The following is a 19,882-nucleotide window of genomic DNA, read 5'->3' as shown; positions in this document are numbered from 1 at the left end:
TACTTTTGTCCCTAGCTCACGAGACTGTCAAAAGCACTACTCAGTACTAACCGCTGTTCACTAACAAGTACCTTGTTAACACTCAGATGTCTTCAAGCAAGTATCTTGGTATTTAGTGCAGCTTGTGTACTTATTATCAGAGGGAGGATTTACCCAAGTACCTTGTATTCTATTATTTCTGCAAAAGCAGAAATGCTAACTTGGTGGTTTTTTAAAATGTTCTCAGCCACAGAACTCTTGTGAAATTAGCCTATGTGAGAGCTCAGTACATGGAAGATAAAAAGACTGAAATGTTGAGGCTGAAAAGTAGTCAGAGATCCCAAAGCTTCCCAGGGAAGCCTTGTTACAGTGAAATATTGAGCTGGTCCCAAGAACTCTAGTATCCTGGAGATACACACACATATATATACACATATATGTATACATACACACACATGTATCTATTCACATATATACATAAATATGTATAGAAGTTCAGACAATTAAGTTTGCAAACTCATCTCAGTAGAAGTGCTGCATCACCGCCGAATGTCACTGCAGTCACCTTGAAGTGCTCTCTTTGGGAAACGACGCACTGATGCCAGTGCCTAGTCCAACCTTCAAAGCAATTTTGGAAGTCTTTTTCTAGAATGGTCATCAGAACCATCATCATATGACATTTGACAACTAAGTTCACAAACTCATCCCAGGAAAAGTGCTTTGAAGGGTGGACTAGGCGCTGGCATGGGTGTGCAGTTTCCCAAAGGGGGCACCTCAAAGGGGACTGTGGTGATATCCAGCAATGAGGTAGATGGCACTTTCTCTAGGATAAGTTCACAAACTTAACTGTTGGACCTGTACATACACATATACAAGGGCTACCTGCAAAGTATTCAGCCACGTAATGTGAAAAATAAGGACATGCAAGTGGGTGTTGTGGCGGGCGCCTGTAGTCCTAGCTACTCGGGAGGCTGAGGCAAGAGAATCACCTAAGCCCAGGAGTTGGAGGTTCCTGTGAGCTGTGTGAGGCCATGGCACTCTAACGAGGGCAATAAAAAATGTTAAGAAAAATAAAGACATGCATGGCTGGATCCTTTCTGGACAGCGTGTGTGTGTGTGTGTGTGTGTGTGTACATACACACCATCTGGCTTTATACATCAGTTCTACTTGCTTAGTTATTGTGAGTCCATCTCTGAGAAATGGCTTTTCATTTGGTGTGCATATTAAATTATTATTTTTCTGAGACCGCAAGTTTGAAGGCCACTCTTTCATGTACTAGATCCCATCTACTCCTTAGAACTTTAGAGCTTCTTAAGAAATATCCTATGTCTTTGATCAAGATAAACATGGTCCATGAACCTGACTCACGTTAGCTCTATTTTTTTTTTTGTCTTCTAATTTTACAGATAAATTAACCAAAATGTATCTCCTCATAAATTGTTTAGGTATGCTTCATAAATTATTTATGATATATTTATATTTATTTACAATTTATCTTTATTATACATATGAATATAAATTCATCTTTACATTTTATCAAGTATACTTCATTAATAAAATGTATCAATCCATTAATAAATATTAAGTTAAGTAACTTCCACATTTCAGTAAAATGCTGTAAGGTCCACTACTTATCTACAAGGGAAAGAAGATATGGCCACTTTTTACATGTTTTTAAATTAATGTGATCTTGATGTGGGTTTTAATAACTAGATATTGAGAGGAAATGTTTATTTATTTCACTTGTGTTTCCACTTAGAAGAAATGTCACTAGTGTAAACTTCCTGTCCTCTTTTCCAGCACTCAGTTATCTGACTTGCGAGTAAGGAGGACACGGGCATACTTAGTTCAGCCTCTTTTTCTTTCTGGTTCTGCCTTTCTGCAGAGGGGATGCATTCTTTCTTGCTCTCCTACCGACACTAAAGGATCTAGACCAGCGGTTCTCATTCTGTGGGTCGCAACCCCTTTCGAACAATGAAAATACATTGCGGCCTTAGGAAGGTTGAGAACCACTGATCTAGACTTTATAGGGTAGTGGCCATGGAAAGTTGGGTTGATCCAGTTCTGCCTTTGGCAGGGCGGGTAAGTTTAACTCTTAAATTCAGTATTAGAAAACTCATGTAGTTCACACCTATACCAAGTCCCCTAACGTAATGTTTATCAGTAACAAAGCTATATTTTGATGATTATCTGTCTGACTCCTGCATTTCTCTCCCAGTGGTTTTGAACTTGACCAAGAATCAGACTGTATTTACTAACACCCAAAATGCTTACAATTACTATACTGGGGTCATCCTCACTATTTAGCAGAAGTACAGAAGTCTAGATCCCAGGACCGGGAATAATACTTCTGACTACCAGGAGGGGAAGAAAATCAAAGGCTCTGAAGCAGCTGCAAAGCATAACTTCTTCCCCCAGAGCAACCAGGAGGGCTCATCCTGTTACACAGGGTGGCCATAAGTTCATGTGCAATTTTACATTGTACACTATTCTAAATTCCACATGAACTTTATAGCCACCCTGTGTAGAACTCTATAAGTTGACCATCCGAGGGACTGTAAGAAAGTAGCCAACATAAGAAAGTGGTCACCATAAGGAACTAGGCCTGCTATACTGAGAGGTACATAGGGTGCATGTCTGGTCTATGAAAATTAGGTCAACTTTAGGAGGCAATGGATGTAGGGAGGTGGCCAATTATGGAGGTTCTACTGTATACTGCCTACCCACAAAAGCTATAAGATCAGTCAACAGAAATTGGCTTACGAAATCTGGAATTGCAGCAGTGGCAATTCAGAGTCTGAATGAATTCCTTCCTAGGCTGGAACTTAAGGTTTTCCCAATCACACTTCCAGAGTAACCTTAAAGAGAAGGTTCTACATTTGTATGTTGTGATGTCTAAAAAATGCCCTTCATTCTTTCAGGTCATGTGGAAATAGTAATGAAAATATTAAAGTGGTATTTGAATAATTTGTTTTAGTCAAAACATTGAAACCATGGAATATAACTTTGATATTTATGAGCTTTAAATAGTAATGGTTAACTTCACCTCTGCTATTGTTATAATCAATCCACTTCTGTTTGCAGAGGAGTCAAAATATATATAACAGGACAATGACAGAATTTAAGACAAAGATTAAAAATACAAATCTCGATAATTTATGTGAAAATATATATATATATTTTTGAGACAGAGTCTTACTCTGTCACCCTGGGAAGCATGCCATGGTGTCATAGCTCACAGCAACCTCAAATTCTTGGGCTTAAATGATCCTCTTGCCTGGGCATCCCAAGTAGCTGGGACTATAGGCACACACCACCATGCCTGGCTAGTTTTTCTTTGCATGGCTCTTAGAAAACCATTTCAACTAGACAACATTTATAAAACTCAGTTTTTAAACAGGACTTGACAAAAATTCACCTGCTACATATCTGGCTGATAATCAAAGTAGTAGAGGCATACTGAGCAATAAAAATGAAACCAAAGGCATCTTCCTGCTTGCAGAAGCCACAGGGATAAATGCTGAAATATCTCCACTGAAGAACAAAAGCTAAGTGTATTGCTACCTTTTGAGGTGCTCTCAGACTTGGTTTTTGAAAGCAAAAATATAAAAGTCAAATCATCTCATTTCCATGTATGTTCTATCACCATTATGTTCATGATTGCTGCCCCAGTTTGGTCCCTTAAAAGTAAAGACTGTGCTGATAAAAAATATTTTGTAGGTAGTAACATGTAGGAATTTTGGGTCTTTAGCTTTTTCACTAGCCACATAAGCAAAAGGAGACTCAATTTCAAACAGTAATTTAGCATTACTTTATATAAAAGTCACAGGGGCTACAGAATGTGAGCGAGTACCTGGAATTACCCCAGTCGGGACCAATGCCTGTAATTGATCCTCTGGTGTCAGTTGCATATTTGTAAACCACTAGCAGGCACTGTTTACAAAGCTCCACCAGGCGCTGGCAACATTGGAGCTGCAAAGAAGTCATCATCTCTGGGTTTTTACTGAATGTACTCTCCCACGAGCATCTGTTGGCATGGAAACAGACATGACCTTGTATTACGTTCACTGTTAAAAATGGCAACCAGTTATATCACTTACCTAGCAACAAACCTGTAAGGGAAAGTAGAAATGGCCTGCAATAACTATGGACGGTTGAAAGACATATAACAAATATAAATTAGGAAAGTGATCTTTGCATTTAAAAAAAAAATAGCATGGAATTCATGTACTATTTATCTTCTTTTCTTTAGAGACAGGGAAGCTCTCTACGTCCCCTGGGTTGGAGTGCAGTGTCTAGTCACAGGTGCAGTCACAGCCTGTTGCAGATCCTACTCCAGGGCTCAAGCGATCCTTGGCTGCAGCCTCCTGAATAGGTGGGACTGCAGGTTACCACAGGCACAAACCACCTCACTCAGTGCTACCTGTCTTTAAAGTTTTAATGCTGTCAACTGTGCGTAGCTAAGAGGATGATTTTCTAACACCTACTACAAAACAGAAACACACTATAATAAAATATTTTTTAAATACTGAGCTAATTGCTCAAAAATTAAGTGTTCTAGGAATGTATATTTACCTTAACGTTAATAATGATCCCACAAGTGATTAAAAAGTTGCTGCAACTTAATTCGTGACCTCTCTGCTCTAGAAGAATTGAGGTTAATCCCTTGATTACAGCCACCCTTTTAAAAAAAACTTTTAGACAGCGTTACCCTTCCTAATGCCTCCTAATGCTGTGACCCTTTAATACAGTTCCTCGTGTTGTGGTGACCCCAACCATAAAATTATTTTCTTTGCTACTTCATAACTGTAATTTTGCCACTGTTATGAATTGTAATGTAAATGTCTGATATGCAGAATGTATTTTCATTGTTACAAAGGGCTCGCGACCCACAGGTTGAGAACCGCTGCTCTAGAAGTAAGGTAACCTTAGCAAGTACTACCCTAGTACAGTCCTAACAGTGGTGTTCTTCCTCTGGCCACGTACTCTGCTTATTCCAAAGGTAACAGGGCACACTTCCTTGGTTAATGGCAATTGTGTGTGCCACACAATTACCTAAGGGGCCATCACAGCTTAAATCAGGAAATAACTTCACCAACCATCCACCAGAGAGAGACAGAAAAAGAGACACTGACTTATTTCTTAGTATAAATGAAACTCTTTTCAATCCTGGAGGAGAAAGTTTGGTTTGAGATGAGATTTGGTAATGGTTCAAGTCTCATTTTACATAAACCAATTCAAGTAACCCTCAGAGAGAAAAGAGTAGACTTTTGGAAAGGAAAAAACATTAAGGAAAATATTTTCCTATGAAATGCACTTCCCATTGGGAAATTCAAAGACTCCATGTTCAGCCTTCTGTGGATATTTGATATATCTGGAATTTTAAAAAATGCTGTAGACACCCATAAAGGTATTTCTTTTTAGTAGAAAAGCTACTGTTTATTTTTTCGGGAGAAGCATGGTCTCAAACAAGAAGGCATGCTATCAGTGCCTGACAAGTTTCCTTAAAGGAATGAGATTCAAATGAGCTCACTGAAAGAAACAAATTTTCTTCAGTGTTCTGAGATGTTCAAGATTAACTATAATCGACTAAATATAATCTTGTTTTTTTTTAATTAACAAAGGAGTAAAAGTTATTTTCATTCAAGAAACAGTAATGCGCTAATTAACTCTAAAAATGAAATTCAAATTGTTACTAAATAAGAAAAACCAGGTGTGATACACATGTGTTTATCAAGATATATAGACACAGATATAAATATAAAATCACATTACCTGATTTGATCAAAAAAACACTGGAGGACACTAAATTAATTAGGGAACACGTATGTGATTAATGTACCATAATCTAACAGACCCCGTATGTCTGGGCATAGAGAAATAAAATTTTGTGTAAATGTAAATACACAAAGAAAAAACGTCCTGAGGTTTGACTTTCTCTTTCTTTTTCAAACCCACCCTGGGCTTTGATTTTCTTTCTGCTGGGATTTCGGGTATGCCCACAAAAGTCTACCTCCACCACCACCCTCCCCTCGCAATTTGGATGTGTTTATTTTTTGATACTCTGGAGCCATTTGATTAGATCAACTGTCAGGTCACTCACATGACGGTACCTTTTCCTTACCTAAATTGGGGTTTGGAGGTAGAAAAATAACAAATAAAATGGAAGAAAGATAAAAGGGCTTCTTTTATACACATAACACTCGAATTTGATGTAACTTTATGAACAATATGTGAGGTACAACATGATCAGCTTTGGCGTCTCGTTTTCTCATTCTTTAAATATTTAAAATAAAAATATGAATCAAGGTTTTGCACATATTTATTTCTGGTGGACATATTTACCACCACGGGCCAACGACTGCCCTTCTACTCTGTTAATCTCCATTGAAGTGTCCGCATTCCCAACTCCTCGTAAAGAAAATGAATGACTCCTGCCTCGTATGGCAATTGGTGTCCCCACTCTACAAAGGAATCTGAGTAAATCAGAACTGTGCCCCCTCCTCTACCTGCCACCTGGCACAGCTGAGTAGGTGTAAAATTCCTCTCATAATACACGTACTACAGTACTTCACTTTTCAATGTGATCAATACAATGTTTTCTTAAAAGGTGAAAGGAGGGCCAGTAGCAGTGACTCACACCTGTAATCCCAGCACTTAAGAGGCTGAGGTGGGAGGATCATTTCATCCCAGGACTTGGAGACCAGCTTGGGCAACTTAGGGAGACCTCATCTTTAAGTGAATGAAAAGGTGAGAAGAAGTAAAAATAGTTAAAAATACCAGTGTGTTTATCAAAGAAGTCAGGGTCTCATCAACCCACTCTCCGAATCTAAAATCCAAGAAAACGGAGCACCAAAATCTACGAATTTTTAAAAAAGCTAGATGATTAAAAAGTTCTTTCTGGCTTCCCCTAATCCTCAGAGATATATGAAAGGAAATTACTTTAAATGCCTTTTTTATTGCTAATGCAAAGTATAGAATACTGAATACTTCTGGCAACAAAGGGAGTGATTAACAAAATGCAGAAACTTAAAAATCTTTGTTATCCAGTAATCCAATCATTTTCACCCACTCCCTCATCTACAGAGTGCAACTGATTCATTCCTTTCTCCTCTGGTACAAGTATTAATTTATGATGAAGTGGTCTAAAGTTAAATAGCAGAAGGAAGAAAGAAAAGTTTTATAAAGGACGATATGCCAACTGAATAATCACCAGCAGAAAGATTACTCAGTGGGAAAGTACTAACAGCACCATGTCCAGTTGGAAGGGAGAGCCACAGGCTTTATGCAGACCGAGGGTCTCACATACATTTTCAGGTAGGTACAATTCAGCCTGGAAATGGACTGCTGCCTCGGAATGTTCCTTAAAGTTTCTTCTCACCCTGAGATTCTAAAAGAAAAGCTTTTACAATAGGACAAACTCTCACAAGGAAATGCTTTTGAGTAGAGGGTCCAAGCCAGATTCTCTTCTTTGGGGTTGATATATCGGGGTTTTGAGTGGAGATGGGGCTTTTCTGCATGACCCCTTCCTTCTCCCACACTGCCCCCTGCTCTTCCCTGGGAAACTCCTGTTCTCAGCTGAAATGTTACACTGAGTTCTCAGGCTTGGGGTTGAGTCCTGCGGAACCCTAGAGTTCCCTGTCTCAGTGAAACATGGTAGATAATTGTATTTGAAAAAATTCTAAGAGCTATTTCCTTCAAGAGAACACGTTCAGAATTCAGGGCATCATTACACTCCCGGGAGGCTGCAGGTGTCATAAAGAGTACTGGGCATGGGCTTCAGAGGCCTGGAAGAGGGAAAGAGAGGGACAGGCTGTTTTCTGTTTGATGCGTCAGCAGATCCCCTGGGCTGATTATAGGGAAACCTACCACAAAGATCTACATTACTCTCAGATGTTTCTGGAGGCAGACAGGGCATGGTGTACTGCCTCTGTTTTACTTAGGGAGCTCTTGACAGGCACAGGCAAGAATCAGAGTGACCCAGAGTTATTTACATTTTTCCAAGACTCTACACCGAGCCATGAAAGAAAGGTGAACTTTAAATTAAAATCATTCCTTGAGAACTGAGAAGAGTAGTTTTTCACCTTGACTACTGGCTGTTAGACCAAAAGTTATAGGAGTATATGTTGCCTACATGACTCAGAGGAAACAGTACAACTATTCCAGGTCCAAACTGAGAATCAAACACACAGAGGACTATGTCACTTGATTAGATTAAGGAAGCCTAAGAAATTCATTTGCAAAGATGCAAAGTAAAACCTGATGTTAAATTCACCTCTACCAACTACCAGACTGAAAAAAGTATATGGATAGTGGAATCAAATTGGACTCAAAGCTCCTCCTGCTCCACCCACTCAGGCATAAAGGGCTCGGGATCTGGCTAATGTGGTGGGACGTGCAGTCAATCAAGCTGGGCAGCCACTGGCAAAGCCGCTTTGGAGAGTCAGTAAAATCCACTTAAGGATTTGGGATCTCAACTTGGACCACCTGGGTTTAAATTTACTCAGGGAATGTAGGCAAGTGGTGTACTCTGTTTAATCTTCAATTTCCTCATCTGTAAAATGAGGATAATAAGAATAGTTTACTCAAAATACTCTTATGGAGATTATACAAATATTTAATATGTAAAACTGTGTCATACACTTAGTAAGCCTTCAATAAGTGTTATTTACTATCAGCACGATTACTAGTAGTAATAGATACCAACAGAGAAATTTGGGTAGAGTACTGTGCCGGAGACAGGGGAAAAGGATTCTGAATCAAGTCAAAGTATGTTAGCAAAATAGTTCAGGAAAGAGAAGCCTTAGAGGCAAGGAAGTAGCACTGATGGGCCTCTCTTTAGGTTCTGATACTGGAGACTGTCCACAGTCTCAAAATCACAGCACTAATTTCAGAAACAAAATGCCTCACTGCCATGGTAGAGAGTAGCTGGGATTCATATATAGTGTCAAATCAATGGATTAACAAATAGAAAATAAATTCCCATTATGAGGTCAGATTGGGAGCACCTTTACAAAGAGCCACCAACTAAGGGACCATGGAGCACAGTTCAAATGTTTCACTAAGTCTCTGTAGAAATAATTTATAGCCAAGATTATTCTCAGATTTCATCTCACCCCAAGTGCCTTATGAATCTCCTTGTTGGTGAATACCAGCAGAAGAAAAATATGGTACGTATAAGTCTGCAGGTAGTATGTGTGATTCAGTATCAGAGGGGTAGAATATTTAAATGGAGGCCATGATGAGATTTTTCAGAATAGAATCCTCTATTGAGGTTTAACAGAAGAGACAGGAATAGCATGGGGCTTTACATAGGAGTCAAACAATGCAGAGGGGATTGGAGGGGTGGGATTGTGGAAAGCAGCCCAATTAGATAGCCAAGGACATCAACAGTTCAGAGAAAGGAAAGAACACATTTTTAAGAGATTTGAAAAACAATGAGTTTGGGAGGCGCCTGTGGCTCAGTGAGTAAGGCGCCGGCCCCATATACCAAGGGTGGCGGGTTCAAACCCAGCCCCGGCCAAACTGCAACAAAAAATAGCCGGGCGTTGTGGCTGGCGCCTGTAGTCCCAGCTACTTGGGAGGCTGAGGCAGAAGAATCGCCTAAGCCCAGGAGTTGGAGGTTGCTGGAGCGACTCCCCTGCACTCTACCGAGGGCGAAAAAGTGAGACCCTGTCTCTACCAAAAAAAAAAAAAAAAAAGAAAAGAAAAACAATGAGTTTGATTTCTGGAGCAAAGTTCAAGTAAGAGAGTAATGAGAAAGAAGACTGGAGAAGTCAGGAGAAACTCAGCATATTAGATAGCCTTTTATCTGCAAATAAGAAGTTTAGACTTTAATAATAAATGAGGGAAGTCATTTTAGAAAATGTGATGAATATGTAGTAAGGGAGACAAAAAAAACTGGAAGCAAAAATGCCCATAAATTTATTAATTTCACTTAGCCTTTCTATCAAGAACAGATCCTCTTGTCTGAAATCCTGTCATACTTTATCTGTGTCTCTTTGGAAATGATTTCTTTTGTATATATAATATCACGTTTTATCTACTAGATATCAAAGCTTATTCGTTAAGAGCATAACTCTGGGATTAAGGCTAATAACTTCCAAATTCCAGGTCTTCAGCACCTGTCTCATGCCTCAGTTTCCTTATCCACAAAATGAAGATAATATAGAACCTGTCACAAACTGATTCCATGAGGTTTAAATTATTTACCACATGCAAAGTGACTAGCACGATGCCTGACACTCAGTAAGTGGGATAGTTAACTGTTACCAAGTTTCTTGAGGTCACATTCAACTTGTGTCATCTGTGTCATATTCAACTTGTGTCTCCAAAAATATTTAACACAGTAGTAAATATGTGATTATTGTTGAAAGAATGAATGGAGAACATTCTAGTGTGGCCACAGTGAGAATGGGACAGAAAAACTAGCAAGACTTAGCAAATAGTCAATAAAGACAGTGGGGATGAGGAAGATGCAATGCCCCAGAGATATCAAACTTGGATGACTGGGAGAATAAGAACAGGATTAAGGGAAGCCATTGTGAATAAAAGGTCATGTGATCTTTGACTGTATATGTTTCAAGGCTGAAATGACAGTGAGTCGCAGCAGCACTGGGATTCTGCAGAGGAAGAAGGGTGTGTAGCTAAGATTTTAGAAATTGGCTGTGTAAAGGGAACAGCAGAACTTGAAGCCTATTGGTTTGAGATTGAGATTTTTTTTTCTCTATGGAAGACTACCTTCTCTCCACTGAATTCAAATTAGTTAGGTGGTGGTGTATTCATATTCATCATCTTACCTAATCAGCTTAATTGATAGAAATTATGGTTGAGTACTAAAAATTACATGCCATCAAATTCCATATTTTAAAAGATCATTACAGAAATGCAGCCACTTTACTGGGTTACTTTTATAACCAATTAGTAAAATATTAAAAATTATGATCATAAAAGATGGCATAGAACTTACCCTGAATCACAGAAACAATTCCACAGTCCTTGACCATGATTCCAGAGTAAGCGATTAAAAACCCGGTTGAAAATCCGATATAAACTTAATTCCTCAACATCAGGTACCTTCCAGATGCGTGGAAGGACTGTACGGACGCTTGTTTTTACTATGTCCAGGACCTGGTAGAAAAACAAAAGTACTTAAGATCAGGTATGTTTACGTGTCTAAAATTCTCACACACACAAACACACTCAAACACACACACACTGAACAACAATGTAGAATAAAAAGTCACAAACAGATCCATGGGCTTTTGAACCTTTAGTATATGACAGAGGTAGAAAGTCACAACAGAGTAAGAAGAGACTATTCAATACATGGACATGTTAAAATAATAATTTTATGAAAAAGATCAGGTGACATTGAATCCTTGCCTTGTTAAATTAAAAAGAATCAACTTAGATGGGTTAAAGCCTTACATGTTAAAAAACAAACCATCAAATATCTTGGGAAGTACAGGAGAATATCCCTTAGACTTTGGATTAGACAAAAGCTACTTAACTCACAAAGAGGTATGGACCATAGAAGATTGATAGATTTTGATAATTTAAGAACTTCTTGTCATGAAATATACCTTAAAGAAAATAGAAGGCCAACTTCCAAATAAGGAAAATACATTCAAAACAGATATGTGTGACAAAAGATTAGTATGGGGAATACATAAAGCATGCCTAACAAATTCTTAATATAAACAATAGAAAAAATGGAGACAAAAATTCATGGATGGGCATTTCAGAAAAGAGGTAATAAAGATGCCTGATAAAAATATAGAAGAAAAATTAAGACTGTAAGATGTAACTTCATATCTATTTAATTGACAAAAATTTAAATTCTGACAATGCCAAGTGTTGGCGAGGATATGGGGCCTCACAGTTTCTAAGACATTGTTAATGTGAGTACAACCTGGGGCAATTACTCCGGAAAACAGTTTGGCATTATCTCCTAAAGTTGGAACTTCATAAACACACTGGCTCAGTGACTTGATTCCTAAAAGAAGCTCTCGTAATCAGAACAGGAGGCATGTATAAGAACATGCATAGCAACTGTTAGCAATCATAAATACCTAGAAACAACCTAAGTCTCCAACAATAGTAAAGTGGGTAAATACACAAGGGTACAAACTCAGCCCCTTCGGACTGCGGGTATCACACAGCAGTCCAAATGAATGAAATACAGCACACAACACAGAGTATCTTGGTAGCATAATGGCAAGTTAAGAAAGTACATGCCAGAAATAATATATAACACCCTTTTAATAGGAGTAAAAACAAATAAATTTTTAAAAAACACTTCTGGAGAATACACATGGGTATAATAAAAAATAGATAAAGAAAGCAGGCAAGGGTTGGGTGAACACTGAGTTCCAGAAAATGACAACCTGAGACGAGGTAGCCAGGGGGAGGGCGGGGAAGACACATTTGGTTAGACGGAGGTTACTGCCAAGATCCGAGCTGTGGGTCTGGGTGTTGGGTTCACAGGTAGTGTAAGAACTTTAAAAACACTAACTAAAAGCAGCAGGCCGTGCACAGACCGATCGTGAGAGGGTATCATGAAGCGAACGCTGTGATGAATCCGGACAACAAAAACCCGAGAGGCCCTACAAAATTCGTAATCCCCCCCAAACTACTGCCAATAGATAGTTATTCCTAGCCAGCCAAAGTGGATTTTTCACTTTTTGTTTTTATCTAATTATGAAAACTGCCTATAAAAATGACAGGGAAAGATGAAAAGGGGGGAAAGACTTTCAAACATAAAGGCTGAGTGAAAACATGACTTCTCTCAACAGGCAAAAACACATGAAGAATTGGAGGCAGATGAAAGAGGAATCTGTTTCTCTTTAAAAGAGCAATATTTGAAGAAGTGATACTAGTTCTCACTGATCAAAGGCAAATTTAGAGTAAACATCTGTTTTAAAATAAATTTAGTTAAAAATGTTCCAAATAACATCCCAGTTACAGAAGAGGAACAGCTACGGTTTCTTGCAGTGAACTGTGTGAGCAGCCGCATCCCTGCCCTTCCTGGTCCAGCTTCCCGCACTGCGACGTGGGCGCAGCGGGTCAGGGGGTATCGGGGGAAGGGGAGGGGGTGCCGAGGGACAACACAACCTGTGGTGAAGGAGTCTGTGAAAAAACATTGCCCGGGAAAGGCTCATTATTACAATGAATGCTTAACTATAAAGAGGATTTTTTTAACTTTAATATGAATTATTCACAATAATGCTGATAGAATATGCGTCTCTGGCATTAATTCATGCCTTTAATTTTTATTTAAGCTATCGGTTTAACTCTTCATATTTTTTATTGTAGGAAGCAGTGCTCATGTCTGATGGGACCTAAGAATCTACGCTGGCGGTACAGAATCAGTGCAAGTCAGTTGCCTTCTCTCAATTGTCCTGGCTACTTTCTGTCCATATGTTGGTAAATAATAACAGGCCAGAAGTCCTGATGAAGGAAGGAAAGAATAAAAAGTAGCCAAGATAACCTATAAAAATTGCCTCAAAAATAAATATGAACTATATAAAATAACTGAAATTGAAAAGTGTTATCGATACCAAGAATTTCAACATTACCTTACATTGATCATTTTTCACATTATATTATGAAATAATTGCTTAACATCATCATTATCAAATGCTACAGCTTTTGAGATTATGAGCTATTCACTACTTCTTTTTAAATACACATCAAGGGCAACTAATATGTATTGGCTGCCTGCTCTCGGCCCAGCACTGTCCTGGGTACATTATTTAAAGGAGAATCTCTTGGTCACTGCTCTGCACACATTTTCATCTTCATTTAGAGGGAATTTTAAACGCATGAGGGCCCATTATCCTAGCCCATACGGCAGTAAAAGTTCAGAATGGGGCCAGGAAGTTCTAAGGGGAAATGATCCAGCCCTACCCCTAATGTTTCCTCCAATATGATGGGAAAATCTTCAGGCCTCTTGGAATCCCACCAAGCACCCCTGTCTAAGAAGCTATTTCCCAGATTGTTGAGAAGGGCCCCATCTGGGCAATGCAGATACCTCCTCCCCCTTTTCCAGAGCTTTCCACTGAGAACACATATATCCCTTGGTATCTCTTTGCCTTTCGTCTTCCAGAAGCCTCCCCAAGAAGGCAAGCTCTGGTCCTGGAAAGAGGGGTGGGTCAGGCCTATAATTTGGAGGCATGAAGAGGCATAATCCAAGGGAACAGGAACTCAAATCTTTCATCTCTCCTCTGCATCTTCACAGAAGCTCTTTCCTTTGTCTGGAACCATCTTCCCTCTTTTCTCCTGGAGAACTTCTATGTCTCACCCCAAACATCACATCTTAGGAAGAACTTACCTGCCACTAAACTATTGTATGATGCCTTAGTCTCCAGTTCTTTCTCCCTTTACAATCATCTCATTTTATTTTAATTTCCAGTTTAATCAATGGAGACTACTATCTACATAAGAGAATGGATTATGCCCATGTTGTAATAACAACACCATGTCCCCAAGGCTTAAGGCAAGGTCTAGTACTTAACAGCTGCTGGTTTCAGTGAGCTAGTCCTTAAAAAGAGAGAGAGGAGAGACCCAGCCAAAAGAAAAAAAGAAAAAGAACAAAAAATAAATAACTGAAGAGCTTTCTCACTTGGCTTTTCTCCTCTTCTATTGCATTTCCTTCTGTGATAAGCACTTCTGTGACTCAGACAATTACCGTGTTTCCCCGAAAATAAGACCTACCCCCAAAATAAGCCCTAGCAGGATTTCTATGCATTTGTTAAATATAAGCCCTACCCTGATAATAAAGACCTAGTGATGGGTAGGGCTATGCAGCATATCTGCATAGCCACGCCATGCATTTCAGCGCAGAGAGGAAGACATCCCCTGAAAATAAGCCCTAGTGTGTCTTGTTGAGAAAAAAATAAATATAAGACAGTGTCTTATTTTCAGGGAAACATGGTAAACTCAAGCAATTAAACGCTAGAGTTTGAATCTACGGAAGGGGTAGAATTAGTGTACGATTATGTAAATTATCTCCATACTACCATTTGCCAAAGGTTTAAATTAAATGTTTGCTGGAAATAACACAAAACATGCAATTCACTTTTCTGACTAACCAACATATTGAGTGATGGAATATTACAGAGCAAAGAAAAATGAAAAGGAAAATCTTAAGAACCAAAAAGAAAGAAAGAAAGAAAGTGAAACCTATACAGACAAGGTAAAAATCAGAGCTAAAACTTAAAGAGAATTGACTATGTGCCAAGCACTGTCCTAAGCACTTTTATGTATATGACATATTAATTCACTTAATCCTCAAAACAAAAACATGAGGTAGATACTATTGGTCCACTGTCCCTTTCCAAAAATCTGAGGGTAGATTCCATAATTGCACACATTAGTATTTCTGCAAAATATATATAAACATTGAAATGTAAATATTCAAACCAAGGGATAGATAAAAACAATATACAACTACTTTTGGGTCACCATCACTAAATGAGTTCAGAAGGGTTAATTTTCCTGCCCAGTGGAACAAAAATTCTCATAAAAATTCTGAGGATTGTGAAATCACTTTAGATCTCCATAAAAACTCAGGCCCAGAGCACATAAGTAAATTGCCCAAGACCAACCAGCTGGTAAAGGGGCAGCTGAGCATCCAGACCTATGCTCTAAACCACTGCCTCACAATTTTGTGTTTCCAGATGTAAACAGCAAAAGCCTAGTGAGAAACCAGTTGTCTCTTCTTGGACTCAGATTCACCTGCAGTCAAATGGTTATTTGGGAAGCAGAGTGGGGTCACTGAGCATTAGCAAGGCTGCCTAAGTGCCCCCTCCATCACTGCCACAGAAGATAGACTAGTTTGCTAAAAAGCTATACAGATGGGGCACAGTGACTGTGTTCTTAGCAAAACACCCACTGAATGATTTTAAGAAAGCAGAGAGCAGGCAGGCAAGAAATCAGATTGAGATGAGGTAAATTCTTGCCACTTCTATTTCTGCTGTGTTTTTTTTTTAATATATATATATATTTGGTGCTTTGGGGTTAGAAGAAATTGGGTAGAAGATGAATAATTTGGGAAGCACAAAAACAAATGGTCAGCACGGCACCCCTGTGTTTATCTGTGGGCTCAAGTGAGGCTGGCTGATAGAATACAGGCATCCATTTCCTTACGTTATGACTTTTAAAAGCATCCCAATCCAACATTATGCTCTCCAAGGGGAAAAAATAAATGGGAGATCAGTCAATGACAACATTAATAAAACGAAAAGATTTGTATTTTCCATATGAAATATAGCACATTTGAAGGCATAAAGCACACAGACAAATTCATATTTTGCAAGAACATACAGATGTTGAATGACAAACTGCTCCATATGGCTGAACAGTTGGTCCTAAATTAAAATAATGGCATGAGGTGAAGGCGGTTTAGAAATAACATTAAAATCACTACATGCTGCACTAATGATGCATGCAGCAGCCGGGGCCATAGGGTAGAGGCATCTTTGCTGATGCAAAACAAACAGCTCTAAACAGCATCTATGTCAGCCCAAATGAAAAAGAGATGGAAAATAATGTCATCAAAACGCATGCAGAAGCAACTAGGTGCTGGGAAGAAATTGCTATTTAGAGAAGTAATACTTGACAAACAAGGATCTCTTAGAACCCTAAAACAAACGCAAATAGAGTACAAATAGAGCACAATCCTAACATCACCACTTAGTTCTCTTATCCTCCGATCTCCATTTATTCCCGAATAATGCATCAGAGAATGAGCTTTTCAGCAAATTTGGCATTCTTCACAAACCATCAGCACTGCACTGTTTTCATATTTCACATCTATTCCTCCCAAACTATGCAAAGCAACTGCATTCTTGGCAGAAAGGTAAATTATGCAAATGTGTAGTTACCCCAACATGACGTTGAGTAAGATTAACTATCGCCATTTTCACCTGGTGAGGATTCTTTTCAGGATTGAATTCCCATACCCTTGATCTTTAAAGGCTACACCCATTAAGGAAAATTTGAAGTAAGGCAAATAATTTTATTTCCAAGAACATGAGAAAGGAAGTCACGTGGAAGACTGTGCGTGTGGCATTCTAACCTTGGTCTTATCGCATTCTAATGCGCAACTAGCAAATGCCTTGGTCACCCAAGATACATATTTCAACAAAGGTCCCTAAACGGAATGAAGATACTGAACTAAGCGTCTTGGGCATCCACACCTGAATAGTGCCTGGGACATGGCAGGCTCTCAATCAATACCTGTTGAATGCATGAGTCAGTGGACAAATAAATAAATGAACAAGTACACAACTCTGAAAATCCCAACGGTGCCTTGTACAGTGTTTGTACTGAATTGACAACCACAACATTTGTCAAATTAAATTGTATCACACACGGCCTTGAGGCAGCCAGGGAGACATGCCACTTAAATCAATGTCTCAAAGAGTGCAGTTAGCTGACGGAGTCCCCATTTGGGGTGCACTGCCATATCAAAGCCATGATTACACTGTCCCCAGACAGCTCCCAGCCAAGGATTGAGCATGGCTGGGATACTAGCAAAGGGCTAACGTGATCCCTCTCACAGGCAATCTACGTTCTGGGCTCCTCCTTAGTTTGACCTAAGACTATCTCAGAAATTCACTGATGTTACCCCTTCCTCCTCCCATCCACTCACAGGTGTCAGAGCCACAGTGAAGCACAGAGACTCTCCTGTCTGCTACAGCTCTCTCTCCCCTTTATCTTTGAGTGTTTTTCTTTACAAATCTCTTTCACTTCTAATTCCATCTTAGTGTCTTCTCACAGAGGACTGAACTGGCAAAGTCTTCCAATGATCATCACGGCCAAAAGGATGGAACTGATTAATCCACCTCTAATTTAAATTAGTTAAGTTCTTGGTTTCTAAACAGATACAGATACATTTTTATAATTTCTAATTCTGCATTTTCTGCCTGACCTACATTTGTAGGTTTCTTTTTGTCTTCTTAGATGTAGTTTTTAGCTCTCTGAGGCAACAGCTCATGTTACAACTGGTATCCGGTAAGTGGTCAATGTGTTAAAAGCCAATAGTTTTTTATCCTTTATTTCTACATATTCTGCACAAAAGAACTCAGTGTATGAATAATTCTTAGTAAATAAAATGCATCAGAAAAATACTCTGACATGGGGATCCATAGCAGTAAAAAAAAAAAAATCAGCTTGCGCTTTACCCCTTCTAAAATTCAAATATATTCCCATATAAGGTCCCACTTCCTCCCAAGAGCCCTCTAATACTCATTCTTACAAATCCCAGACAAGTTCCAAGAAGTCACTTGCCCAAGGTAAGGGGGCAGAGGCAGTACCGAGCTCAAGTCCATGTTATATCAAGTCAGTATCTGACATGCCTTTCTCATTTCACCACATAAACTTTATTTTCCTAGAGTACTTTGAGTCACTCTGATATTAACTCTCTTAAGGTCTGAAAAAAAATATTTCAGTCCGTCACTGTCTGAACACGTCACCTCTAATTTCATCTGAAGTAAATTTAGGGTAGAGAAGAGGTACAGAAAAAATATTTATATATCAATCAATTCATATAAAATCAATTATAGATTATATATGAATAAATCAGCTAAACACATTTAAGTTGTCCCAATGATATCTCTATGCTTTTTTCCTCTTTAGAATGAATTTTAAGTATTTCAACAATTAATTCTAATGCTATTAAGGACAGGACACAAAATATTACTAAAAAAATTCTAATAAAAAAAATCTTTGTTTCTATTAGGGCTCAATGCCTCCAATTCTGGCTGGTTTGCACTGCTGGCTGGCTTAGTGATTTGCACTGCATTTAAGACATGTATGTTGGCTCGGCGCCTGTGGCGCAAGTGGCTAAGGCACCAGCCACATACACCTAAGGTGGCGGGTTTGAATCCCCAGCCCGGGCCCGCCAAACAACAATGATGGCTGCAACCAAAAAATGGCCAGGTGTTGTGGCGGGCGCCTGTAGTCCCAGCTACTTGGGAGGCTTAGGCAGGAGACTCACTTGAGCCCAGGAGTTGGAGGTTGCTGTGAGCTGTGATGCCATGGCACTCTACCCAGGGGGATAGCTTGAGGCTCCGTCTCAAAAAAAAAAAAGACATGTATGTCCATCATGCTTCTTTTTGTGGGAGAAAAGAACTTATAAATTTTGGCAGGGTTAATTTTATACAAATGAAAATTTTACAAAAATTGCTTTAGAGTGTCTTATATTAAAATAATGACTCGTGGGTAAGAGTTCTGGTTTTAGTTTTTTATTTTGTTTTTATTTTATTTTATTTATTTTGAGACAGACTTTCACTCTGTCACCCTGGGTAGAAGGCAGTGATGTCATCATAACTCACAGCAACCTCAAACCCCTGGGCTCAGGTGATCCAGCCTCCCAAGTAGCTGGGACTACAGGCACCCACCACAACATTTGGCTAATTTTTCTATTTTTAGTAGAGACAGAGTCTCATTCTTCCTCAGGCTGGTCTCGAACTCCTGAGCTAAAGCAATCTTCCCACCCCAGCCTCTCAGAGTTCTAGGATTACAGGTGTGAGCCACTGCCCCTGACCAGGAGTTCTCAGATTGCCCCTGCTGTAGAGGAAGAATGCCATCACAGAATGAGTGCTGCTGAGAGCTGTCCTCTGCTGTTTTGCCAGAAGTACCTCCTCACCTTTACTCTACATCTAAGAACTTTGAGTCTGTTTTGAGAAAAGCCTCTTAAAGAACAAAGCTGTTGAGTAGAGTGAAGGAGCTACAACAACCATGATGATAGCAAGAAAATATTGCTACAAATAAGTTGCCCATGTTTAAATCCTGAGCTTCCACTTCTGTGCACAGCTTGGGACTAGCATTCTACTTTGAAGGCATTCAGGAAAGTGGGCATCTTTGCCAGATAAATTTGCACTAGTTAAGATC

At 39.1% G+C, this 19,882-nt stretch overlaps 1 protein-coding gene across 1 annotated transcript in view; it reads right to left on the bottom strand.

The window, feature by feature from the left end:
* Positions 1-19,882, bottom strand: part of TTLL7 (tubulin tyrosine ligase like 7) — a 145,937-nt gene that overhangs the window by 8,671 nt on the left and 117,384 nt on the right. Inside the window, exons 19-20 of the mRNA XM_023509859.1 lie at positions 10,950-11,110; positions 3,834-4,007 (exon numbers count right to left, since the gene is read on the bottom strand). Coding sequence (XP_023365627.1) covers positions 3,834-4,007; positions 10,950-11,110 — 335 coding nt within the window. The remainder of the gene's footprint in view (positions 1-3,833; positions 4,008-10,949; positions 11,111-19,882) is intronic.

This window comes from Otolemur garnettii, unplaced genomic scaffold (genome assembly GCF_000181295.1).
Source record: "Otolemur garnettii isolate 467f Iridium unplaced genomic scaffold, OtoGar3 scaffold00010, whole genome shotgun sequence".
NCBI classification, from domain to species: domain Eukaryota; kingdom Metazoa; phylum Chordata; class Mammalia; order Primates; family Galagidae; genus Otolemur; species Otolemur garnettii.
Note: the sequence above shows the minus strand (reverse complement) of the source record. Positions and strands in the feature narration are given on the sequence as shown.